This window comes from Danio rerio, chromosome 3 (genome assembly GCF_049306965.1).
Source record: "Danio rerio strain Tuebingen ecotype United States chromosome 3, GRCz12tu, whole genome shotgun sequence".
Classification (NCBI taxonomy): domain Eukaryota; kingdom Metazoa; phylum Chordata; class Actinopteri; order Cypriniformes; family Danionidae; genus Danio; species Danio rerio.
The window spans coordinates 38,183,744-38,210,700 of record NC_133178.1 but is presented as its reverse complement, the minus strand read 5'-3'; the positions used below and the strand labels follow the sequence as shown (position 1 = coordinate 38,210,700).

The 26,957-nt window shown below is 35.9% G+C and overlaps 2 protein-coding genes and 1 long non-coding RNA gene across 3 annotated transcripts in view; 2 read left to right on the top strand and 1 right to left on the bottom strand.

The window, feature by feature from the left end:
• plcd3a (phospholipase C, delta 3a) overlaps window positions 1-5,638 on the top strand; it is a 45,262-nt gene extending 39,624 nt beyond the window's left edge. The window contains 1 exon segment of the mRNA NM_001099423.1: window positions 1,541-5,638. Coding sequence (NP_001092893.1) covers window positions 1,541-1,671 — 131 coding nt within the window. The 3' untranslated portion in view covers window positions 1,672-5,638.
• Window positions 1,346-6,301, bottom strand: LOC141381252 (uncharacterized). The gene is made up of 2 exons (XR_012401145.1): window positions 5,829-6,301; window positions 1,346-1,779 (listed from the first exon to the last, which is right to left on the bottom strand). It is a non-coding gene; the product is annotated as an uncharacterized lncRNA (long non-coding RNA).
• Window positions 6,054-26,957, top strand: nmt1a (N-myristoyltransferase 1a). Its single transcript, NM_001020480.1, is given in 12 exon segments — window positions 6,054-6,173; window positions 11,378-11,480; window positions 12,161-12,305; window positions 14,264-14,382; window positions 14,464-14,555; window positions 14,694-14,810; window positions 16,850-17,020; window positions 20,405-20,513; window positions 21,664-21,834; window positions 21,964-22,131; window positions 24,347-24,484; window positions 26,416-26,957. Coding segments are annotated over 12 exon segments (1,464 nt in total). The 5' UTR covers window positions 6,054-6,063; the 3' UTR covers window positions 26,437-26,957.

Genomic DNA, 26,957 nt, shown 5'->3' with positions numbered 1-26,957 from the left:
TAGCCATTTTTCGAAAGCCTTTTTTGGCATACCAAAAAGAATCCATTATCAGAAGAGCACTTATACATTAATTACCCTTGGAGCTCCTTTTGTTTGTTTGTGGATTCTAAGAATAGTTTACAGATGACTTAAGGCTGATGTATACTTCGTCGTCAAGCGCACGCGTATGCTACGGCGCTGACATAGCCCTTCGCCATGGCCGTCGGCGTCACGGACGTGCACCTCTCAAAAAATGTAACTACACGTCGCAACGACGCATAGCGCAAGCTCTGTGATTGGTCGGCTTGGTAGCGCTGACGAGTCTGGGCGGGACCGAGAGCCGCGTGAATGGCGCGAGCCCAATGGAGTGATTGTTTACAAGTGTGGAGTCCCGTGAAGGAGCTCCGGATGGAAAGTTTTGTTTTGTGTTTACCTCATAGTTGCACGTCCGCCGGTTCCTGCTTCAAAATGAGCGAGTTTGAGCCACTTGTACATCCAGAAAGTGTTCAGGAAAAGCAAAACAGCAGCGAAGAAACTCGACACAGAGGAACATTTACATCTCACTGCCATCTAGCGTTTCAAAAGTGTTACTGCAGACTAACAGAGACAGCGCACAGAAGTATAAATGCACAGCTACGGGCGTTGTATGCGCCGTGGGTTACACCGGTCACTTGACGCAGAAGTATAAACCAGGCTTAAGAGATCAGTAAAGGCTGATTTAAACTTCTGCGTCAAACGCCGGCGTATGCTACGGCGCTGACGCATAGTCCTTCGCCGTGGCCGTCGGCTTTGCTGACGTGTACCTTTTAAAAAATTTAACTACACGTCGCAACGACGCGTAGCGCAAGCTCTGTGATTGGTCAGCTTGGTAGCACTGACGAGTCTGGGCGGGACCGAGAGCCGCGTGAATGGTGCGAGCCTGATGGAGCGATTGTTTACAAGTGTGGAGTCCCGTGAAGGAGCTCCGGATGAAAAGTTTTGTTTTGTGTTTACCTCATAGTTAAAGTTGTTGCACGTCCGCCAGTTCCTGCCTCAAAATGAGCGAGTTTGAGCCACTTGTACATTCGGAAGCGTTCAGAAAGAACAAAACAGCAGCGAAGAAACTCGTCACAGAGGAACATTAACACCTCTCTGCCCACTAGCATTTTGGAAGTGTTAATGCAGGCCAACAGAGACAGCGCGCAGAAGTATAAATGCACAGCTACGCACGTTGCCTGCATCGTGGGTTTACGCCGGTCACTTCATGCAGAAGTATAAACCAGGCTTAAGAGGCATGCATTTGAATGAATCCTTTTCATTTGTATGGAAAAATGCTGAAAGAAAATCAGGAATTCTGAAGTAAACTGTTGTGAAAAAACTAAATATGTCAAGTTTTAAATTGTGATTTATTTGGTACCCCTTAAAAACACTACATGGATTATGTAGTTAAACCATAGTTAACTCAAAAACCATGATTACTTCTATTTAAAAAAAAAAAAAAAAAATCCATGGTTAATTTTTGTAAGGCACATATTACTTAACTACATTTTTCTTCCATGTTTGTTATTGTGATATTTTTCAGGTTATCGTCACGTCCACCTGCTGAAAGCTGACGGCTCCACTCTTTCTCCTGCCACCCTCTTCATCCATGTCAAGGTGGTACGGCGAGGAGTTCATATTAAAACCGTTTCTGAGAGGATAGGCAAGGCCTGATGATTTTGTCATGATTTCTGGAAAGGTTTCTTTCCGCAAGTACCTTACCGAAGGAAAAGCCCCTGAGCCGGGCTCTCGAGGTGCTGGAACTCTTCACAGTGAGACCACCTGGAAAAAACATGGACAATGGGTGATACAGAAGTCAAGTGTAGACCTGAGATTCAAAGTGCATTTTGCTTTTATTGTTCATTTGTGCTGCTGTCTGCAGAGCAGAACGTCTAATAAGCTATACTGCAAGTGAGATATGTTATGAAGTCAGTGTTGTTCTAAGTTACAGGTCAGCGTTGCTCGTAGAATCTGTTTTCTAGGAGAGAGATTTTAAGCCTTGATTTCTTACAAAATTATATTTTATGATTAATTTATATTTTAGTTGAATTAGGCACTGTTTACACAGGTGTGTTTTTGTTTTAAAGGTTTTGTAGCAGTTATGCCAGTTGTGTACACTACTCTGGCATCTTCAACCACCAAAACTGAACATTTTTAAAAAGCTGAAAATTTGGTTTTAAAATATGGGTGTTGCATTTTAATATAGATGTGCCAAAATGCAGACTTTTAAAAAGGGAAGCATGGCTGTCCACAGTTAGTCTTTGAATAGTCTCAGCCTAAGACGTCACGCCAAGCAACACCCACAGAGCTTTGGCTAACACCAAATTCACACGGGGCGTCAGCTTCAACGCTTCCCATTCACTTTAAATCAGGCATTGCTGAACTGCATTGTGGATCCATCTGCGCCGCTTCAGTGGCGTTGCTCGCTGCAAAAGTTGGGACTCTCTCAAATTTTCAAGCGCCAACGGAAGCGTCAGCCAATCAGATCGCTGTATGCAAATACACCCGCTTAGGCAGTAGCCGATTGCTGACTAATTTCATAGCCTGACACTGCTATGACGTTCGTGTCAGCCCCAACCTCAAACACCTCAAGCGTTGACGCTGAAGCCCCATGTGAATGGGGCATTAATATCTGATGCCTATGGCACACTTTTCTGGAAACACTTTAACAGATCCTCAATTGTCATCTAATTAAATATACATGATTTCTGGAAGTCGAGTATGCAGCAATCTTTATCAGCCCACCTGAAAACAAGTCTGAGTGGATAAAAAAGCTGCGATGTTTATATTGATGACAGTGTTCATAAGTAAAAGTATAACTTTCTGAGACATTCATGGATCAGTGCACACACGTCTGTTATTGTGAGGATAGCTTGGTGACAATAGCTGTTTCCATCCAAAAATGCGAATGAACTTTATGCGCAAAACTGAATTATCACATAAAAGATGTGCGAATAAAGCAGCGTTTCCACGAATCAAAGCGAACAAAATCGTCAACTGGCGCCAAATATCAACAGTAAAAACAGAATTTGCTGTGATCCAAGAAACTGCGTCAATCTTTTCTTAATCTAATAAACGACTGAACTTTGAAGGTGTCAGACGCAGAGCACAGACACTCTTGATTCTGCAGGTCATTAATAATGTATTAACACTCATGCTGCGTTCACATTAGATGCGGAACGCGCGTCAAGCGCGAGTGATTTACATGTTAAATCAATGCAAACGCGCGAACAAACATCCTGCGGTGCGATACGCATTGAGTTGCGCGTTTTGCGCGAATTGCTCGAGTAGAACCTATTGAGGGTGTCCCGGGGGAAATCTTCCAGGCGACACCAACAACAAGTCATCAAACTGGGCTTGGCTCAGTCAAAAGCACTGCTGAAAGCCTCCGTCATCCAGGTTCAGTTTCTGGAGGGGTTTATGAGCTCACAGAGCTGAATGCACCTCAATTCGCGCATAAGGCGCTAATCGTGGCACGAATCCACACATATCGCCCCGCAGGATGTCTATTCGTGCGTTTGCATTCACTTAACATGTAAATCACTAGCGCTTGACGCGCGTTCTGCGTCTGGTGTGAACGGAGCATAAGATGGTTAAGGCATTTTAGAATAACCAAAACAACATTTCAGATGGTTTACAATGTGCTTAGGCTGCTAGTTTGTTCATTCACACACATTTTTATCATCACATGATCTCTTATAACAAAATCACATTATTTATTTATTATATAAATTTATTTTTTATGCGCATACTGGAATTTTCATACATCTTTTCTCTGTTAAATAAAAAGTTTATCCTACTCAGTTACGTGCATATGTTTTTTATGTGCACTTTCAAAATTTATGCGCTTCATGGTGGTTTCATCAACCATTTTTTATGAGCATCTCCAAGATGCGCATAAAAATAGGTGGAAGGAAACATAGCTACAGAACATTTTTGAATTTGACTTAAACTCTGGATTATTAAAAGTATGCAGTATTCACTGAATTAAAGCTTCAGCATGTGATGTCAACAGACACGCAGGTACGCTTACATTCTCGTGTTTTTTTTCTTTTGGCAGTGAAAACCTTAAAATATTTTGTCATTTTGGTCATAAAGATCAAAGAAAGACATTGTTCAAAACAGTAACTTTTTTTCCACAAATTCCACAAAACTTTGCTTGTTTTTGTAAAGTTTGCCTTTACATAATTGTATATTGTGTATATTTATTGTGTATAAATACACACATCCATGTATGTGAATATACAAGTATAGAAAGTGTTTATTTATATATATTTATAATTCTATCTAAATGTTAATCTATATGTAAATATTTTTAATCATGTACATGTATGTGTGTGCACAGCACACACATACTTTTATTTTGTTTGCAGTTAGCCACATTTTATCCTTAAACAACACTATAGCGTACTGTTACTTCAGTTCACAACCCCTTCTGACCATTACACCACCGGTAGACTGCAAGTCTGAATGCTGGCAAAGTTATGCGCATGCCTAATGAGCGTCAGTAATCATGCATCATGCGTTTTAGGCTGTACACGGTTTTAAAATGAGAACACACTAGTGTAAACGTGCCTTAAAGTAGTGTTAAGACTTATGTGAACACAGAAATTAGTCTTTTGTCATTTTGTGAGTTCATATACTTAATTATTATTTGACAAAAATTAAAAAAAGAGATTTTGAGGAGACATTGAAAGCTTGGAAAGTGTCAGGATTGTTTAGTAAGGGTCATGACTGGTTTATTTTTGTATGCAAGTATGTTTTCATTGATTTAAACAACATCAGTAACTCAGCAGAATAATCAGATTATTCTATAAAGTAATTTAGCTAGATACTTTAAATAACAACATCCAATTATGAAGTCTGTGTTTAACAGTGGTTGAAAAAACAGAAGGGTTTATCATTAAACTACAGCATTAACAATGCATTACAAGCATTAGCAAAGTCCGTTATCCTAAGATCTCCAAAACTGGTCAAATTATATTTGTCTAGTGCTAATTTGATGATTTAGAGGCAACTATAGCACTTGCCATTCTATACGTCATTTAATGGCAGGTTTGTTAAATTATGGTAACTCATGGTTCAGATAATAAAGATCTGTATTTTGTACTAGGCTATAATATTTAATTAAATGTTATAATATGATATTAACTGTTTCTCTACAAACAAGTTTAATTGTAAATGTTCAGTTTCTTAGTAGAAACCAGATCATCTTTTGATCTTAATGTCTTGTTGTTCATACAGTACTGTATATGTGTGTGTGAATGTGAATTTATTTTTTAGGAAAACACAATTTTTCTAGACTATTTTGAAATAGATAATCAGTAAATTAATTGACTCAATGTTTAGTATTTACTTTGTATTATCAGCAGCAGACAACATTACCTCTTAAGAAAAAAAAACTAATTCATTTGATTTCTTTTTGCTTGGGTAGTTTTAAAAATGTGGAAATCTGTGAATTAATCCTGATTGTGCTTTTTAATTGTTTTTATTGGTATTGCAAAGATGTAGTGCCTTTTAAAAGCATGCCTACGTTTTATAAATGTGCAAAGCTAATTGTACCAAATGTGTGTTTTATTTACTGCTAAAATGTTGCATCTTTGTTGTAGAAATAGACATTAAAAAGACAACCGAATTTACAGTAAGGTTTACAATTGTGCACTGTTAAAATTGACAAACAGATAGATGTCGATAGACAGACATAGAAAGACAGACTGACAGACATATAACGTTAGACAGACAATGAAAACGAAAACAGTTAATGAAAACGAAATTAACGTTAAATGAAAACCGATAGTTCCACTCCTTATTTGTGCTAACAGCTAACTTACACCCATCCGCATTTATGTTAGGGTAAAATGTACACAACTGGTTCTTGCTCCTGGCGTTCATTCCTCTTTGGTGACCCCTGATAAAAGAGGGTGAAAAGCCGAAATCGAGTGACTGAGTTGGGTTACTTGGGGCTCATTGCTATAAACTACGCATACCGTCGGGCTTTGCGGCAGTCCACCAATGGTTTTGCGGGGTGTGAGAGCGCAGGGCGAGATCCTCACTTCCTGGTTAAACATGGCGGATGAGAATGAGACAGCACCGCTGCCAGAGAAAGAAGAGGAGGTAGAAGAGGATCATGGACACTGCAGCAATTGTGAAAATGAAGAGCATCACTCCGATGACGGGTGAGCGTGCATGTATTTTATTGTTAGCTCTCAAATGTAAATTAGTCCTCCTCACGTTACGAAAAGACAGGGCCCTTGTTCGGCCAAGCTGAGGCACGCGTACAGCATGTCGGCCCGCCTCCTGGTCCAACGCTATTGGTTCACTGCCTTTATTGACAGACGGTTCTCGAACACGATTGGGCCAGGCGCCGTCAATCATGCATGAGGACGGTTCGGTATAGCCAGGTTTCATAGGATCTTTGGCATTTGTATGAGGTGTATAAACAGCCTACTCAAAATTTCGTGCATAAAAACGAATAAACTGTTATATTCAAAGCTGCCATTTATAAACTGTACAATATGTATAGATCGCCTCTAAAAATTGCGTTCAAACATAATCCTGCAGGCCTTTATCACCACTAGGTATTATCATGTAAAATGGATTTACTGTCACTAACCCTTGGCTTGGCGTGATTTAGTTAGCCTGACGGCTGCTAGTAGCATCGTTAAACTTTTTTATTAAAGGTTCATGGTTTCCCAACATCCAGGCGTGTTCAGTGAAGGAGTTTCTCTTTCAGTAGCAAACAGCTCATCTGCTCAAACAAATAAACAAAACAGAATAAAAATTACGTGCGTTAATAAATCTTATGCAGTTGCTCAAGGTCGTGTACAGGAACATTCTCGAATGAATCAGACACAAGAAGTAGTGAGATATTGAGTTATAGTGAAGTGATGTGTGCCGAAGATCACGTAACGCTATCCGTTCAGTCATTATGCGCTTAATTTAAATAATCTGGGGTTTCTGGTGTTATATTGATGATATTTTTCATTACACATGCATTGTAGTTTAATTCATTGGTATTTAAATTAAGTCTTTGATCGGTTTGTTGTCTTATGAGGTACAATTGAAAGTGCATCGAGACCAAATAGGATACTGAATAAACATAAGACCTTGTGAACGCTATGAGGGATTTTGTAATACAGATGCCTCTTTCAGCAATGCTACTGCAGGCAAAACCATTATATTTTACTCTCCAGTGAGTTTTAGGTTCTGTTTTGTTTTAATATATTTTGTCTTCTTTCCGATTAGTGTAGCAAAACCATCCAAAATAGCTTTAAATGTCACAACTGGTCTGTAGAATAAATATGATATGTCTTAAAAACATTTTCTTAAAAACAAAGATTTTTACTGTCTAAAAATTCTAACAGTATTTTTATTAAGTTTATATATATATATATATATATATATATATATATATATATATATATATATATTTATAATTAGATTTCAGATTTTTGTTATGGAAATATTAGTAAATTTCTGCATATTTAATTGCAATAAAAGAAACGTGTTATACATTGTTTGGTTGTACATTGCAGGCTAATTTTTGGGCATCAAATAAAAGTAATAATTTTCTTCTTTTTAAATCAAATATTTTTAAGTGTTTTTCTCTATATTAACATCAAACTTTAGATGCAGTGAAATCTTAATAACTTGTTTCTGACGTCTCAACATTGTTAGCTGAAAAACAAACCTCCTCAGTCATAATTTACATCAATCATTTAAATCTACAATAAATTGCCCATTATGTTATAAAACATCCTGCTTTGCAGCTCACACTTATTGCTCTTTTAACAGGTATACGTGGCTGTTAAGGCAATAGTCACAGGGGTGCTAGTTTATTCGGCATCTTTGTGCAATAGTCCACATCCTCTCGAACATACAAAACATGCTTTTTCTGCAGGTCATGTGATGGACCATCTGTCCCCCATTAACAAATGTAGCTGTGGCAGTCACCTCTCTTCCTCCATGGACATTAATAGGATTAGTTGTGCGACTCTTTGTAAGTCGTCCCATTGCAGCTCGACTCTCGTGTAGTTCTAGTGTGAATTAAATTGCATAATGAGCTACTGTGAAAAAATGATGCATATTTCAGTCATTAGATTTTCTGTAATTTTGAATCTCAGATTCAGCGGAACCTTCAGTTTTTCCAGAACGAATATTTGTTTCTAATATAAAAACTGAGTTAACAGGTTTAATTAAACCAGATTTAGTTTACTCTAAAAATAGTGCTTTTAAAGTTGCCGTACAACGAAAACCTGGATATACCTAGGTGACGCTGAATAATAAGTACATGGAAATGACATACCGTGAGCCTCAAACATCATCCTCATTTTCTCATACAAATGTAAATCCTGTGATTGTAATATTCCTGTGAGGGAAGAAAAAACATGCCAACTGGAACAAAACACTGACAATCCACTCAGGGTCAATAAGGTAATATGCTTGCCCCAGCAGCATTTCATTGGTCATAAGGTTTCGTATTGAGATTACAATTATAAGCTTGTATTATACTTGCTATGTAAGTGTCAATTTTACTTTAAAAAGGGAACAGGCTTTAAGGAATATCTGTTTTGTTATGCAGTTCACAATGAGTCAGGATGAAAATGCAGGATATACGGATTGTAAATTAATTTAGTTCCACCCCGAAGACACATAAGGTCTATTAAATGTGTCATGTGTATTGGGAAATTTGCAACATATGCTTGTAATGAAGCAACAAACACATGTAAACTGCTGAGCATTAAGTATTTAATGCAAGCTTATGCATTGTGTCATATCACTCAGCTCTTGCTGTGATTTCTCTGGAGTGAAAGGACCGCAATACACTTTAGGAAACTCATCTGTTTAAGCAGATGGCAATATTAATTCCTTCCTGTGTTTTCATATACATTGAAGCATAAAAATACAATACTATTGGTCCCTTTTGTCGAATATAATTGTAATTTAGCCTGTGTTTCCTCTTCAACACAACTCAGGAGCAAGCTATGCTTTTCTTGTTGCATAAAGAAGGCTCTCACTACTTCTAGCTAAAATAAACCTCTCTATAACTTCAGTTTAAACTATTGTCGTTTAAACTATTGTCATTAAGCTAGTCATCTACTTAATTTGTCATGCAAGATTCACTCAGAAGTATGAATAACTTTAGTATAATTATTTTCCACATGTGTATTTAAAAGTTACTGATGGAGAGTTAGAGCACAGTTCATTCATTTTCATGATCTTTCCAAATATAGTCAAAACTGTTCTTGTCATATTGGGGCCAATTTCTAGGGTCAGAAATGGTCCTGTAAAACCATGTCTGGGAAATTTGTTATTCCTACCTAAGGCACCTACCTTCTATTTACATATTAAAGAACAATGTAACGCATTGTATCAGTGCATTCAGTGGCACCTTTCATCATGTACTCACCCTCATGTCATTCAGGGTGCTTTCACATCTAGACTTGTTTCAGAACCTGGCGCGTTTCCCAAGTTAGCGCGGTTTGTTTGGCATATGTGAAGCCAGCAATCGTGCTCAGATACGTGCCAAACCAATCGGTCTGAGATTGGTCTGACGTCGGTCTGACGATGTCTGTGGGTGACTGTCACCATTTAAATTGTAAGTGCAGCTCTTCACTTCTAATGTCTTATTTCTCATTATCCCCATAAATTAAAATAAGGATGCATGACAGCCGAGCGGGACTCCCCAAAATACACAGTGAAACTCTGACCAATGTAAGGAGAGTTTACTTGCAAGTGACTTGTTTTAGCTATTTTGGTCCATTTAGAAACTTCGCAGTGTGAAATCGAACCACACCAACATGAGCAAAGTGCAACACTGTAACAACTTCAGTCTCTGTTTTGGAACAAAATAATCTATCCAAAGGTTTGAAAGCACCCTTAAAATCTTCTGTGGAAAAAAAGATAATTTTGAGGAATGTTGGTAACCAAATCATTTTGGATTCTATTGAAATCCTTTGTTTGTGCAAAACGCATGTTGATGCCAGTTTGGAATTAGTTAGGGCTGGGTTGATAAACAATTTTAAATTGAATTGCGATAAAATTAATGTCAATAACACTAATAAGCTCAGGACTTTTTTTTACTCAATATTGATCTGTGAGCCAATCACACAGCAGAAATGTGCTACAATGGCAATCTAAAAGTGTTTTGATATTAGACATGTACTGAATTTTCGGTCACCGATAATTCATCGACGATAAAAATGTTATGGCATTTAATCGACCCTCTCATTTTTGTGTCTTCAGTAATTGTTGGATACTCTTTTAAATCTTGAAGCATTAACAATTTGTATCACAATATATATCGTTTACATTCAATATGGAAAATAATTATTGAGATTTCATTTTTGCCATTTTCGCCCAGGCCTAGGTTGAGTGAATGATGACTGGAGGTCCTAATTTTTTTGGAATTTTCCATAATTTAAAAAACCTCAAGACTGTTTCTCTTTGTTCGTTCTGAAATTCCTTTTTATATGTTAGAAATGTCAAAATAGAATTTACATGGCCTGTAACTTTGTCACAAACCACAGAGAAACCTCTATTTTGAAATGCCTCTCTTGAAAACGATTTATGAAGCATTCTCATTACAAATGGAAGGTCTTTGGACCATGTTCCATTTTCAAAATCGTGTTAGAGGCAATTCAAACTCAGCTCTTGCAGAGATGGAGTTTATTTACTTCAAGCAACGGCACTCTGAATTGCTGAAAAGTCTGTTATAATAAGCTGCTATATATATATATATATATATATATATATATATATATATATATATATATATATATATATATATATATATATATATGTATATATATATATATATATATATATATATATATATATATATATATATATATGTATTTTATTATTATTATTTTTTTTTTGTATATCTCTTAATATCATATTGTTGTTCAGTAAATCCATCAAATAGCCTCTAACAGTTTTGCTCGAGGCACAGTGTTTGTTCTGTTGTCGCAGTGCCATTGAGAATGACAGCACTGTTCGATCTTTCGCTTAATTATTTAAAGGTATTTTGTTTTGATTTAGTAAATCACATTCTCATGCATTGCTTAGAAATAACAAAATAAGTTAACTACCAACTTGTAACACTATTTGTATACACCCGCAAATGCTTTTTTTCCATAAAAAAAAAGAATATTATTGTGATGGCAATTTTTACTCTCATGTTTATTATATATTACAAAAATCCAGCATCTAGGTGTTGTTGTATGGTAGCAAGAGGTTCTCCTAATATACTGCTGGCTGTATCAAACACAGTGATGCTCTATTGAGCTTTTCATCTGCATCAGCTGCAGACAGTGCTGAGTGGACATAAACCTCTCATTATATCCGTCCATGTCAGCTGAGTTCATATGATCCACAGGGAGAAGGGCGACACAGGTGCCAAGAAGAAGAAAAAGAAACAGAAGAAAAAGAACAAGGACAAGTCTGGAGCAAAAGATGCCGCTCAGGATCCTCTGGCCAAAGTGAGTTTTAATGTCATAATATATCGTTAATATCAATGATAATTTAATATGACTGTTAACTGTTGTCTCTGCCAGATATCAAAATCCATATTTATGTTTGTTTGTTTGTTTGTTTGTTTGTTTGTGGAATATCATTTTATGATGCCAAGTTACCTGTAGCTTTTAAAACTTCATCAATATATAATCAAAACATTTCATGTAATCTTTCAGTTTTAAATTTTTCATGTATCTACGTCAAATTATTTTAATACTAATGGCCACATCTATAATTATTGGCATAAGTCTGTCGTGTGCAACATGACTGTTCAATATGAATTGAAACACTAAACATGGTACACTTGCAGAAATATAGCAGTGTGTTTTATTTTCTTCAATAATTATATCATTGTTTGTTTTTTACTCTGTGCGGTCTGAGATTTTCAACGACGCCATTTACTTTTCAAATAAACAATATTTTAAAAAATTGGTGGAGTGTGTTTTAGACAGGAAATGTTAAATTTAAGCACTGTCCCAGTTGCATGATCTACTCGTATGAGCAATTTATAAGACTAGGAAGTACCTCAAACATCAATTTATCTTGGGTTACTTTATAAATACCTCAGTGTGATACTATCATTGCTCCATGGTACATTCACAGTCCTTTTCATAAGAGTAAAATTATGTCTTTTTGTGTTTATCAGGTAAACTCTCTCCCAGCTGATAAGTTACAGGAGATCCAGAAGGCCATTGAGCTGTTCTCGGTGGGACAGGGTCCAGCTAAAACCATGGAGGAGGCCACACGTCGCAGTTATCAGTTCTGGGACACTCAGCCTGTTCCCAAACTTGGTATTGATCATTTACATTTGCATTATTTTTGTGGCATTATGTGTTACATGTTCAGTTAATTTGCGCATTTGACTGCTTGACTACCAAAACATTAGGACTATATGGCCACCTGTATGCATGTTATCAAGTAATATCACCAACAACCGGCTTGCTTTATATTTTTTTTAGGATTGTTTTATAGGGGTATAATGGCACATGTATTTATATAGAAAAGTTAATGTAAAGAATGCAGTCCTTTTTTTTTAAATGTACAGCAAACATAATTAAAATTTGAGTTCCTACTATGAACACGCTTTGAGCACATCACTTAGCTTTAACTTTGGCTACTGCTGACTCTTGTTTGTGGCTGAAATGATGTGATTTTAAGTTGTTTTCACAATATAATGACAAAAACTGTGATCACACCAGAGCCTCTCATGTGAATAATCATTTAACATTGCTTGACATCACAGCCCACCATTATCAATGAAAAATGTTGTCAAACAAACAAACATGGAAAGTGACACCACTAGACTTAAATGCTCTTTTGTAGACTTTGTGGCAGTCAGTGTGAGTATTTTCTGACAACTTTTTATCCACGCTGCAATGTTTTTAAAAATAGCTTGAAACTTAGTTTTAAATTACTGAAAAAATCCGATTTATCCATATGACCAATCACTATTTTTGAAATATATTTTCATATTACATATAAAGAGAGTTTACTTTCGCACTTTCACATATTTTGTTTAATTGATTTGAGAATTACTTTATTTATTTGAGAACTTCTGTTTTTGTTTTCAACAATTTTGTTATTTTTGAAGGATCATTAATATGAACAAACTAAAACTGTGACTCTGCTGGGATTTTTAAATTTTTTAAAAAGAAATATAAGCATTTCTATGTTTTCTGGCATAAGCTGAGGTCTTTGCGCATTTACTGTGTCCCCTGCTGATGAGAACACTCACTGGGGACTGAGATGGCTGGTGTGAAGAGGAAAGCCTTTTCTATACCACAGAGCAGAGTGTACAGAGGTGGTCATTTGGTCCGCTGATCCAAGGGTCTGGCCACTGGCATACAATTCTGATTATAAAATGACTAATTATATAGTAGGATGGAGACAGGAGTTAAATATGATTATGAAGGCAAATAATAATACTTGTGTAATTAATTAGTATCAGTGTGATGGACTTTAAAAGAGATAATCTTGAACATTTTTAAATATTCAATAATAATAAGCAAATTATAAAAAAATGCATGTATTAATTTGAAAAAGAGAGGGTAAAAATAATCCAATACCTGGTTCTGTACCAGAACAACCTTCTCTTTCATTCTGAAAAACATCTTCACAGCTTCGCTATGAAAACATTGATGCACCGTGTGATCTCTGTAGCACCCCTCAGAAGCTAGCGGAGCTGCTAATCATCCGGTCCGTGTGGTTTGGCTTATTAATAGTTTTTTTTTCGCGTATAGGCATCTGTGAGAGTAGTTTTTCGCTGTGCTGATGGTTTATGTGCATCATATTCGCTCTTCTGTTAGTTTAAGTAAACGTCATTTTACAGTATTTGTTTTGTCTGGCACACTTCACCGCTGTCATTTTACTCAGCCGCCCCTCCTCTTGCTCACCGCTGATAAAGCAAGTTTGCACCTTTAAACAGCACCACCTTTCAAAAAATGTATTGCCATTCATTCAACATTTCTTCTGGTTTGAATCGTCACATTTTAATTGATTGTCAACCGACTAACAATGAATCGTTATATCCCTAATTAATAACAATTAAACATCTCAACCAATTATACGTTTAGCTTTTCATCTCCCAAACCGTACCGAAATTGAATAAAACTTTCAAACATAATTAAGCAAATGTGATGTATACCCAACTGTGAATTTTGTGTTCATTTACAACCCTGTTGTTTATACTGCATTGTTATCTGTAGATGAAACATAACTTGATTCTGTCTGTCTGTTTGTTTGTTTGTAGGTGAGACTGTGACATCACATGGTTGTATTGAGCCAGATAAAGATAACATTCGAGAGGAGCCCTACAGCCTCCCGCAAGGCTTTACCTGGGACACTCTCGACCTAGGAAACGCTGCAGTGGTACAGCATGTCTCACTATCTTATACATACAAATATACAACTGGAAACAGTTGTTAAAACTGCTGTTTGTTTTCTTTAAAGCTGAAAGAGCTATACACACTCCTGAACGAGAACTACGTGGAGGATGACGACAACATGTTTCGCTTTGATTACTCTCCTGAATTTCTGCTCTGGTATGAATGTTCAACAGATTTGTTATAAAAACCTTGATCAAAGTGATCTATTCTTGTTTTTTTTGCCTTGTTTTTGAATGGCATACTATTTTTTTAGTTTGTCCTCCTCTCAGTTCCTCTGAATTGTGTTTGTTACAGGGCTCTGCGTCCTCCAGGCTGGTTGCCTCAGTGGCATTGTGGAGTGAGAGTGAACTCTAATCAGAAGCTAGTTGGATTCATCAGTGCCATTCCAGCCAACATCCGCATCTATGACATGTAAGCAGTCATAAGTGGATCTACATACCAGTTTAAAGCAACTGAAATAGGACTGCAAATAACGACTACTTTAATAATCGATTAATCTGTCGATTATTTTTCGTTGAACCGGATAAAAAACAAAAGAAGAAAAGAATTCATTTCCAACCCTTTATTTAAAAAAGCTCATCCCTAAGCTGTTATAATAATGATTATAATAAAAAAATTAAGTGGTTTTGTCCTGTTTTCAATCCAAATATCTAAATATTTTTAAATTGGATACATTTCAGACACATGAATTAGCATAAGAAATTATATCTTGTTTTCAGAAAAAAAAGAAAGTTAAGTCATTGTTTGCTTAAATCAAGCAAAATCATTTGTCAATGGGGTCAGAAAAATAATCTTAATGAAATAAAATCTCAAACTAAAGTTTTAAACATCACTTAATTTTCTAATGCCATTTATCTTGTCTGTTCTTAATTTAAGACATTTTTTTTTTAGATATTTGGACTGGAAATGAGACGAAATTACCAAGAAAAGTTTTTTGCAGTGCAGATATACATGACAGCATCATGTTCAGTAATCAATTTTAATCGATTTAATCGATTCATTGTTGCAGCCATACACTGAAATCAGCATTTTAACATCTTTTTCTTCCTGGAACTGCATTTGATTGCTAAATTTGGCACTTTAGTGACAGTTGCATTGAACATGTACATTGCATGTGCATAGGTATTCATTCAGCATAGGTATAATGAGTATGTGTCTGTGCAAAATAGATGATGGTGCATCAATAAAAAAAATCAGATTTTGCAAGACTAGTTAAACTATTATTTTGTGCTTAATTACTTATTATTAGTTTAATAAAAAGTTTAAGGATTAACATTTGTAGTTTTTGATTGTAGTTTGTAGTTAATCCCAAACATATGTCATAATTTACTCGCTCTTGTCACAAACCAGTTTTTTATTTTACAGTTTTTTTTGTTGTACACAAATGAATATATTTTGAAGAAAGCTGAAAACTGGTAACCTTCATTCTATTCATTTTTTTCTTACTATAGTAGTAAATAGTGACAGGTTTTCAGCTTTCTTCAAAATATCTTTACTTGTGTTCAACAGAATTAAGAAAATCATAAAAGTTTTCAGTAAATAAATAGTGAGCGCATTATTATTCTGGATCCAGACATGCGATCCAGCACCAAAAGGCAAAGTTTAAACCAAATCTGAGTTAAAATTTAGCTTCATTTCTGCGTATTTACATGAACAGAATTGCCTGTTTTACTCACTATTGCAGGTGATTGACTTGAAGTTTATAATTTGAGATCTTGAAAATGTGGCATTAGAAGGCATCTCTAATTGGGCTGCACAAATAACTGAATAATTGATTTACATCACCACTGTTGTGTTTCTCCAAAGCCTCTTTGCTGTGCATCAATCCTTTTTGCAACCAGTCACAGTCACTGGCATGTTTGTGGTAAATCTTAAAGGAATAGTTACCCAAAAAAATTTAAATTACTCACCCTTAGTTGGTTTCAAATCTTTATGAGTTTCTTTCATTTATTGGACTCTAAAGATATTATAAAGAAAGCTGAAAACTAGTAACTATTAACATCCATAGTAGGAAAAGGAAATACAATGGAAATCAATGGTGACTAGCTTCCAGCATTCTTCATAATATCTTAGTTTGTGTTTAACAGAAAACTCATAAACTCAGAAAGGTCTAAAACAAGTAAAGGTAAAGGAAATAATTACAGAATGAATGTTTTATTTTTGGGTAAACTATGCCTTTAATATTTTGCCAGTAATAACAACTGCTATATGTAAGAGTAATGATCAGAAAATCCACAGATCATTTTGCTTGGTTATATCATTTATTTGTAAAGTTTTTAATTCATAATCCAGTTTTATTTCATATTGTGCTGAGTAGAATGTAATGCACTTGTTTACTCGTATATGTTTATAGTTTGATTCGTATGTCTAACACTTGTCTTGTTTTAATTTGTTTATTTATTATTATTATTGTTTTCATTTGACCCACGTCTGCTGTTTGACCCTCCTAGAGAAAAGAAGATGGTGGAGATTAACTTTCTGTGTGTGCATAAGAAACTCCGTGCGAAACGAGTGGCTCCGGTGCTCATCAGGGAGATCACCAGACGGGTCAACTTGGAGGGCATCTTTCAGGCTGTGTACACTGCTGGGGTGGTACTGCCCAAACCAGTGGGCACCTGTAGGTAAGACACACAACCGCTGCTTCACGTAATGTTACAGGTACTTTAGTGCTTAGAGAGTGGCAGATGATTCTAGCCTCTTTGAAGTGCAACTGCAATTAAAAATAACCATATTTATTTTTCTAACTTTTATTGCTAGTTTTGTGGTGAACAGTTCATCTGTGCATATCATTAAGAGGAAAAAATTTGTTTACCCTTGTAATCTAAAATAGTAATCTGAAAATGCACTTCCTCATTTTTTCTTTCAGTTAAATTCTCAGATTATGTCAGTCTGAGGCATTGGGTATGGTTAACATACTTAGCCACGCCCCTCCAGCTATTAGTTTTGAAAATAATCAGGCTAGCAGGAGGAATCTGTTAGGTTGTAATAACTCTTCTAAAACCCATTAACCTATCTTTCTAAATGAAATGCCTACTTTACTCCATCCATTCAGCTTCCAGTAGAAAAAACAAGCCACGTCCACAGTTTGCTCATTTAATATTCAGTTTCTCTGGGAACTGCGCCACAATGTTGAAAAAATAAAATAAAAACAGTCGCAGCTTCTGGTTCATGTGGACTTCAACTTGATGAAAAAAAAGAGAGGGTGCTCGCTGCAGAGCCATTTGAGGAGAGCTGAGCTCCAGCAAGTGGGAGCATGAGCTGTCGCTCCTCCTCCTGTAAGCTGTTTTAATGCGTACACCAACCCCACCCCTAACCCTACCCCCAGTGACATCACTCGTAGAAGAAGTGCAAAAAAGGTGGAGCTCAAGCTTAAGCTCCCCCTCGCTGGAGCTCAGCTCTCCTCAAATGGCTCTGCAGCGAGCACCACTTGAAAAAAAAACACCACTTACCCACAATTCTAAGTAGCTGAGAAAATACAGGGTGTCCACTAGATGTTACACTAAATTTTAGGCCTTAAAAAGCGTTAAAGTCACTGAAGTATTGTGTTGTAGGTCTTAAATAATTTAAAATTGATCTTAATTTTGTTTTGTCCAAGTAAAGATACTCAATTGGGCCGACATCCATTCAATCAGCAGCAATACATCTTAATAAAACCTTATTTTTTAGACTTAAGTTTTTTATTGCAAAGAGATACCAATCACAGCAGCTGTTAGACATTCCTTTACAGCAAATATTCCAAATTAAATTCCATAATCAGGATGTAAAAAAAAACGATAACACAATTTCTCATGATAATACCAGGCCATTAGAAGGAATTTTAATCCTGCAAAAGTAAAAAATTTCATTCTTTTTGGTCTTAAAAGAGTTTTAAAAAATCTTAAATTTGACTTGATGAAACCTGCAGAAACCCTGGTAAATACAATAATAATGTTTGTAACATTTATTATAGGTAAGTTCTGGCAATCTATTTTCTACTACTACTACTACTACTAATACTAATGATGATGATAAAAAAAAATACTAATAAAAATAAATGAGTATTTGTTTGCTCTTGTTTCACTCTCCCTCCATGTGTGTTCACTGCTTGACCGTGTGTTCTGAAGCGGCTTTTACACTGACCGCAAAAATCAATGTGCTATGAAACTCGTTGGTTTCAATGGTTTGTTGCTATTGCAAGCAAAGTGCTAGTCCAGCAGAGCACATCATCAATTAGCTTGCACACAACATGGTCAAAGTTCAAAATAGCTTAAATAGTCTGCTTAAATAGTCATAGACATTTCTATGTAGTTTTTGTTCCTTCTGCTTTCAATAGCCTTACTGTGCTGTCATAACAAGAATTTTCTAAATTTAGCTGAGAATTTTCCTTACAGTACATCTCTTATCAATTTTTAAAGCCTTAATTTTATGTATGATTGAAATCAATATTTACTTGTATTTACATATTTGTTCATAGTCATTATTATTATTATTGCTATTATTATTATTATTGAGTGTTTTTATGACAGCTATTTATGTCATAATGTAATTAATCATTGTTTATTTCAGACTATCAAAAGACTATCCAGGTGATCATTTTAAATCATTTTAAACCAGAAAATTACTTCAGTGCTGTCTGATTTACTTCAGGCTGAAACTGTTTCATGACCTTTCATGTGAAATGCCTTCACAAGATCAAACTCATATTTGTTTGTGATAATTGTTTTTGTCAGATTCATTTAATAGACTGGTGCAGATCAGGATCATTTAGGAATAAGATTACACAGGGATTGGAATTGAGATTTTAGCAATTATTCATGCAGCTTCCTCTTCTCCTTCCTCTAAAGTATTTGTATCTGAGATTTTTCTGAGGTTTAGGCACATATTACTGTAGTAGTATAAATGCTATTGCTTACAATTTTGGATTTTTTTACTTTAAAAAGGAAAGAGAAAATATTACAAAATGAATGCTGTTCTTTTACATTTTATATTCATGGACAATTTCTACATTTGTTTGACAGTTTCCACAAAAATACTCTGATTGTCACATGACTCCCATTTATGTACTTCTGTTAACTTTAATATATGCTGTTGCGGGGGTGTCGCTAGACCCCATTTACTGGGGCACGTGCCCCAGTAAAAATCGCCAGTGCCCCAGTAAATGCTTTGAAATACGATTTACTTTATATGCAAGTGTATTTATTAAGAGTGGTAATCCCAGAATAAAGACATCATTCTCTATGTGCAACCAAACCAACGCTGATGAAAGCAATGTAGTTAAATCAAAAAGCAAACTGAGCATGTGCACAGAAAAAAAAAAAAAACATACCCGTGTGGCTCACGCACACTGCTTCTGCTTGACGCTGACGTGCTGCTCTACTCCAGGTTCGGTTGTGAACATGCACGCTAAAAAAAAATTGCAGTGCCGCTCGTGCTTTGTGAAACCAGCACGCAGTGAGATTCGAAAGTCGACAAAATAAAGTTAAAATAATATGATTGTGATCTTATTCATACTGCATGGCTCCTGATATATTTTTTGGTATGAAGCAGAAAGGAGGGATGAAGTCAGAGAGGACAGACTTAATAAACCTAATTCTCGGCCTTAAGTTGGGTCTAAGACAACACACAACAGATAATTCTATAAAACATCTTTTATTGTATTCTATTGAATTGTCTATATCATTTCATTCTAATAAAATTAATATTAATGCAAAAGATTTCTTAAATTATCTTAGCATCACTCCAGTTGCGTCTTTAGATTGTTTTCCGGTTACATTCAGGATTCATTTCAGTAATTTATTTAGAATCATAATTGTATAATAACATTAGTACTGCTATTTATTTATAATTATATATATATATATATTTATTTATTTGTTTATTGATCTTCTTAGGGGGATGCTGTGCCTTAGTAGAGCTTTATGTCTAGCAATGCCCCTGGGCGGTTGTAATGTATATTAATGCATAATTGAAATTTGAACTTTACATCATTTTTTGTACTAATGAGTTTGTTTGTGTTTATTTGGTAGATACTGGCACCGTTCTTTGAACCCACGAAAGCTGATTGAGGTGAAGTTTTCTCACCTTAGTCGCAACATGACTATGCAACGCACCATGAAGCTCTACCGGCTGCCAGAGGTGGGTGTGTGGGTGGGTGTGTGTGTGTGTGTGTGTGTGTGTGTGTGTGTGTGTATGTGTGTGTGTGTATATGTTAGGACTGCACAATATTGGAAAAATCTGCTTTGCGGTTTTTCTTTTGCCACGATATATATTGCGATATGAATATCATTTCATCAGATGATTTAAATAGCTCTATTTGGAAAGATTTCATTCATTTAGATTGACTGTGATTATTAAGTTGTGTTCTATGCACGTGCATCTTAATAAAATATAATAAATTACCATCAAAAATAAAAAATAAACAGTGCTTTGGGGTTTTCTTGGGTGTCTGAATGCTCGTACACAATGGGACGCTTTTCCTTTGCGTTTATTGTCTGCGTTTTTCGAGACATTTTTCCAGATTCAAACCCGATCGATTTTTACTGCCATTGAGCAGAAGAGAATGCAGAATCACTCTTTGATGACAGATGGCGCTACACAACTTTAAGCCTCTAAAACTCGCTTGTAATACAGAAGAAGAAGTCAGAAAGTTGAAACTCTTGTTGTTAAAGTTACTGGCGATTCGAACAAGCCTGGATGGTTGAAGTAGCAGCTCTAGCGATGAAGAAAGGATTATTGTTCACCAGTGCAATAAGCAGCTCCACGTTCATATTGCCTCTGGGCATCTTTTTCAAAATGCGCTCACATTGACAGTGTTGTGCTTGAGCGCCTCCAAGTGCTGTTTACTGTAGCTTCAGCAGCTCCGTGATCAAAAGAGCCAATCTGATTAGTGGAGAAGGAAAAAAACGAGCATAAGGAGTTTCTTAAAAAAATGACGCTTTTACGTCTGTCATTTTGCGCATTGATGTGCATGATCACATTGGTGCCCTTTATTTAGTCACAAGGCGTTAAACGTCAACGGAAAAAGCTTCCCGGTGTGCACGGACCTTAAAAGTATTCAGGTACAGAATGTGAACAATCAAATGAATAATAACATGGTCATCATTTATAAATAATCAAAAACTCGTATTTAATAATATCTTTGTTTTAATCTTTAATAAATAATCTAATCCTGAGATGCAACTATTACAGATACACACTTTGCGATATAGATGCTTGTTCAGCCCTGGTGTGTGTGTGCCAGCCTGTTTCCCTTAATAATCCCTTAATGCTCATTTCTTTCCTTTAGGCTCCCAAGACTGCAGGTTTGAGGCCGATGACCATAAAAGACATCCCACTGGTTCACCGCCTGCTGAAGGAATACCTAAATCAGTTCAACCTGGTTCCAGTCATGAGCCCTGAGGAGGTTCAACACTGGCTGCTCCCTCAGGAGAACATCATTGACACCTATGTAGTGGAGGTACAACACTGCCTTATATATCTGCATATATTGACATTATAGTGTTGTTAGCAGGTAAAAGTGGATGATGTGGTCATTTGTGTAAAGTCTTTGTCATGAGCATCTGGCTGTTTGTGTCATCCATTGCAGACTACAGATGGGAAGGTGACTGATATCCTGAGTTTCTACACTCTGCCGTCCACCATCATGAACCATCCTGTGCACCGCAGTCTGAAGGCGGCATATTCCTTCTATAATGTACACACCACCACCCCACTGGTGGACCTGATGGGAGACGCTCTTATCCTCGCCAAGTCGGTCAGTCACTAAATGCGTGCATATCTGTGCGTGTGTGTGTGTGTGTGTGTGTGTGCGCGCGTGTGTGCGTGTGTGCGTGTGTGTGTGCGTGTGTGTTTGTGTGTGTGTGTGTGTGTGTGTGTGTGTGTGTGTGTGTACTTGTTTTTTATGTAAAACCTGAATGCACACACAAACCCATTTAGACTTGTGCTACTGGGGGAACAAAATTGAGGCCCTGTTTACACAAATACGTTTTAGTTTTAAAACAGCGTTTTGGAATAAAAACAATCCACGTCCAATCCACACTGACATTCACCTAGCATTTCTGAACAGCTCTCCGTCCACACTACACCACTAAAAATGCACATCACGTGACCACACACACTCTGGAATGCTCTTCAACGTATGCGCGCATCTGAGCTACAGGCAGTCAGCAGGTGCTTTGAGCACAAAACCCCAGGTGAGAGCTGTGCACGTCGGACGTCTCATCAACCACCTACCGCTAGATCTGATCTCACTAAAATTGTTAAACGTGATGTATTTGTTAAACATTAAGCTCCGTTTTATTATAAATATTCATACAGTGAAGATGATGCTTATACATATTTAGCTACACGATGCCTTAACATTTTTGGTGTCTGTTAAGTTGCTAATATCAAAATGAAAATTGACAGTTCTTTATATCATGTTATCAGTTTATTAAGATGATGCCAAGATGATGCGAATGACGTTATAAAGTACACTGTTCTCTTTGAAGATTTACCCGATGTGTCCTTAGGAGTTTGTTTTCCAAATCAATCTTGCAAAGTCTGAACTTAGAAGAAAAGGATGCAAGACTGAACTTTACAAAAATGTGCAAAATGTGTTTTAAAACTAAAATGTATAAGTGTAAATGGGACCTTAATGCAAAAACATCTCATAAATCACACAGAATTAAGTATTTTGAAATTGTCAAAATGCTAAATGTTTTCTGTGAGAGTTGGGTTTCAGGGTAGGGGGAAATATTATACAGCCTGTAGAGTAGATTACGTCTATGAAAGTCCCAACCAGGATATAGGAACGTGTGTGTGTGTTGGAGTTCATCTGGCAAAATGAGTCACAATGATCATATTTCAAAAATAATCATTTACCTATTTTTAGATTCTCCATAAAAAATGCAAAAGATGCATCATTTGATGTAATCAGACAAAACTAATCCTAAACTTTTTTTTATTTGATGAAAAGTCTTTATTTTTGGTATGAACACAAGTCTTTTGACACTTGTATTGTCATAGGATTTTTTTTTTACACATTTTCACCTCTTCCACCAGTAGATGGCGATAACTGTTTAAAATTGCATTTGTCTATAAATCTTTCAAGAAATTGAGTTACAAATTGCAATACAAAAATGAAGGAGACTTGATGAATGTGATTCAAGTTGTGTCTCAAATACATCTAGTGTATGAACTTCCTAAGGTTATTTTGCTATGTCAGAATGTGAAAAGTCCTGATGTGTCCAACAATTCACATGTTTTTTTTCATTTTTAAATAAGTGGAGATATTTATTCATGAAGATATTTAAAGTTAAAATATCTAAAATAATTAAAAGATATTTATTACTCAATTCTTTGACACCTTTTTTAATCTTCATAACTCAAATGAAGATAATTTGGATCTACAGCAATGGTAAAAAACATTGTCAAAGCATTCTACGGGGCTTCAGTGATTCAACAGTAATTATACAAACACATTCCAAAAACACATTAGTGCAACAGACAGACTTTCCTCTCTTTTATGTCTAGTTAAGTATGACATACTGCCTTTAGAATCAGCAATTCAACAAGTGTTGCATTACCTGTAGTAAATGTGCACCCTGACCTGATATTAAAGACATATGCGAACGGTCATATATATATATATATATATATTTTTTTTTTTTTTTACAATATCTTTTTAACCTTTTAAGTTATTAATTTAAATCATTTAACCCATATTGACTATATTGTTGGCTATAACTGCAAATAATTTTCATGCTCTGGCACAATTAATAAGTACTCAGATTTGTCGTTATTTACACAATCATTTTTATGCATTTACTTAGCTATAGCTCTGGTACTGATTTGAGATGTGGTTTTTAAAGTCTAACATTTTCCAACATCTGTAGTAATTTGAAATGTGTTACGGGCAGGTTCTTCTGGAGCAGTAAACTGTCTGCATAGTTTATGACATTTTTTTTTTTTTGTCTTTTCTCTTGCAGAAAGGTTTTGATGTCTTTAATGCACTGGACTTAATGGAGAACAAGACATTTTTGGAGAAGCTCAAGTTCGGCATTGGAGATGGAAACCTGCAGTATTACCTCTACAATTGGAAATGTCCCAGCATGGGTTCAGAAAAGGTACAAATACAATTATGTTTTTTTAGTCTGTCAGAATGAAAATTAGGTAGGATTTGTTGGCTTGTACATGAAATCTGCATTAACGGAGCTAAACTCAAACACTAGGTCGCCACAGTATCTATTTATCTAGAAATGCAGCCAGTAAAATGTTGTTCACTACAATAATAGTATATATTCCAAGTCTCATCAGGAAAAATGCTTTTAATGGCATTTTAAATGACTCAAGGACACAGAATACTAATTAATTGGGTCACACTTTATTTTGATGGTCCGTTTGTTGAATTTAAGTTACATGCCAACTAAATTCTCATTAGATATAAGTAGACCGTTAGGTTAGGGTTGGGCTTAGGGTTAGTGTAAGTTGACATGTACTTGCAAAGTTTCCTATAGTCAGTTAAATGTCTGTTGCAGGAGCAGTATCAACAGATATTAACCAAACTGTCTACTCGTACTCAAATGGACCATCAAAATAAAGTGATTTTAAATTCTTGTACTGTACTTTCCCAAATCCTTTAAAACAGTAGTTCCCAAAGTCTGGGTCAGGGGATAATGAAGGGGGCATAAAATCCAATTGATTTTATGAAACTATTATAATAAGCATATTTTGTCAATATGCTACTTTTTTTTTCTATTAGACTGTGACCCCTGGGCTCTCATTATGTTGGATTAAAGACACAGCAATAGAGTCAGATGCAGCAGATTGATTTAATGGCACCAGGGTAAACTTTCTGACACCTTTACGGCACTTACATAAAACTTCTGCCTAGTTGTATGTGTAAGGTGTTTTGCATTTGCAAAGTTTGTATATTTATTACCACTTCAGAGGATATTGGCAGCTGCGAGTTACTGGCATTGTTATTTTGGGGGTCACAGGGTGAAAAGTTTGGGAACCCCTGCTTTTAAACACTAGATTTTTACCCATTTCTCAGCAAGACATTTTTTAAAACATTTTAAATATAATATAACCAATAGAATATATTCCAAATTAGTCAAATAAATGATCAGTCTACCAAACAGTACCTGTCATGAGTACAATTGCATTCATAATCGGTAGTCAGCATAATCAATCATGCTGGACAATTGTAATTGCACAATCCAAAATAAAATAATTCAACCTCAGCCCCAAATACACTGTTAAAAATGCTGGGTTCCACACAATCAATTTGTGTTGAGACAACATAAATGAATTAAGCTAACTTACTAGTTTTATACAAATTAGTTAGTTAGTTAGTTAGCTAGGTAGTTAGTTAGTTAGTTATTTGTCCCAGAAAGGAAAATTCATTTGAAGCATACAATTACAGAGGCATCTGACATTTTACATTTGCCATTTATATAAAGGAATCACTTAAAAACATAGGGGGTACCCCTACTCTAAATATCCAGTCTACTGGCCATCAACTGCTACTGAGAAAGGAGGAATTTAAAAATGTAATTGGTCGAGGCATAAATGCTAATTTTGTCTACTTTCTTACCCAAATGCATGTGGATTAAACATAAAACAATTAAGTTGTTCTTGTGTGTTATTTTAGCTCTATTTAAATAAGTTCAATTAAACAGCAAACATCATTTTGTTTTGAGTATAGCTCCGCCCCTTCCTCTACTTGAGCAAAGCTGTGAGCGTTGAGTGCGTGAACATTCTTCACCTATTTTTTATGGTTTAATAAGGCACACTTATTATTTGTAGATTAAAAAGAACATTTCAATGTGAATGCATTACACTACACTACAAAAAGGCATAGAATATGTCATATGCATGCCATTTAAGAGATCAATCAGCTTAAACTGAAGAAAACTTCAAATATATCTAGTTTTTTTTTTTTATATGCGGCTTATTTTATAACTATTAGATCTTTTTTATTACATATTAAGAGGCTCTTAAAAACAATGTATGAATTATATTATTATAATCCTCTTTTTAAAATTTTTTAAAGGTGGGATTGGTTCTGCAGTGATCCGTTCCACCGTCCACAAGCTCCGTCTCGTATGACAGCGAGGCTGATCTATGACATCACGCACTGACCGCCTGACAGATGCTACCGATGGACTTCCTGCTTCAGGAAGGAGAATAGAAATCACCGCCCATTTTTTAAGTTTGAACTCTGACCTGTTTGGACCTGCACTACTGCTGCCAGAAAGAGAAGATGTGCTCTTCTCCTTCTCTTTTTTTTCCCCCTCTCTCTCCCTCATTCTTTTACTTTCTCTCTCTTCTCTCTCTGCGCATGGACCTTAAGCCATTGTATTTACCATCACCAGAGATGAGGAACCTTAATCGGTTATGATTGTTAACAACAAACGATGCACACAAACAAACACATGCTCATATGTAACAATGAACGTGATTTTTTCCCCCCTCTCTATCCAATGGGAGGTGCTTTTTGCAAAAACATTTCCTCAGTGTTTTCGAAAAAACAACATGCAACAATCAAAGACACGTAAAACAGCCAATGAGATAATAAAAATCCCAAGTGGACAT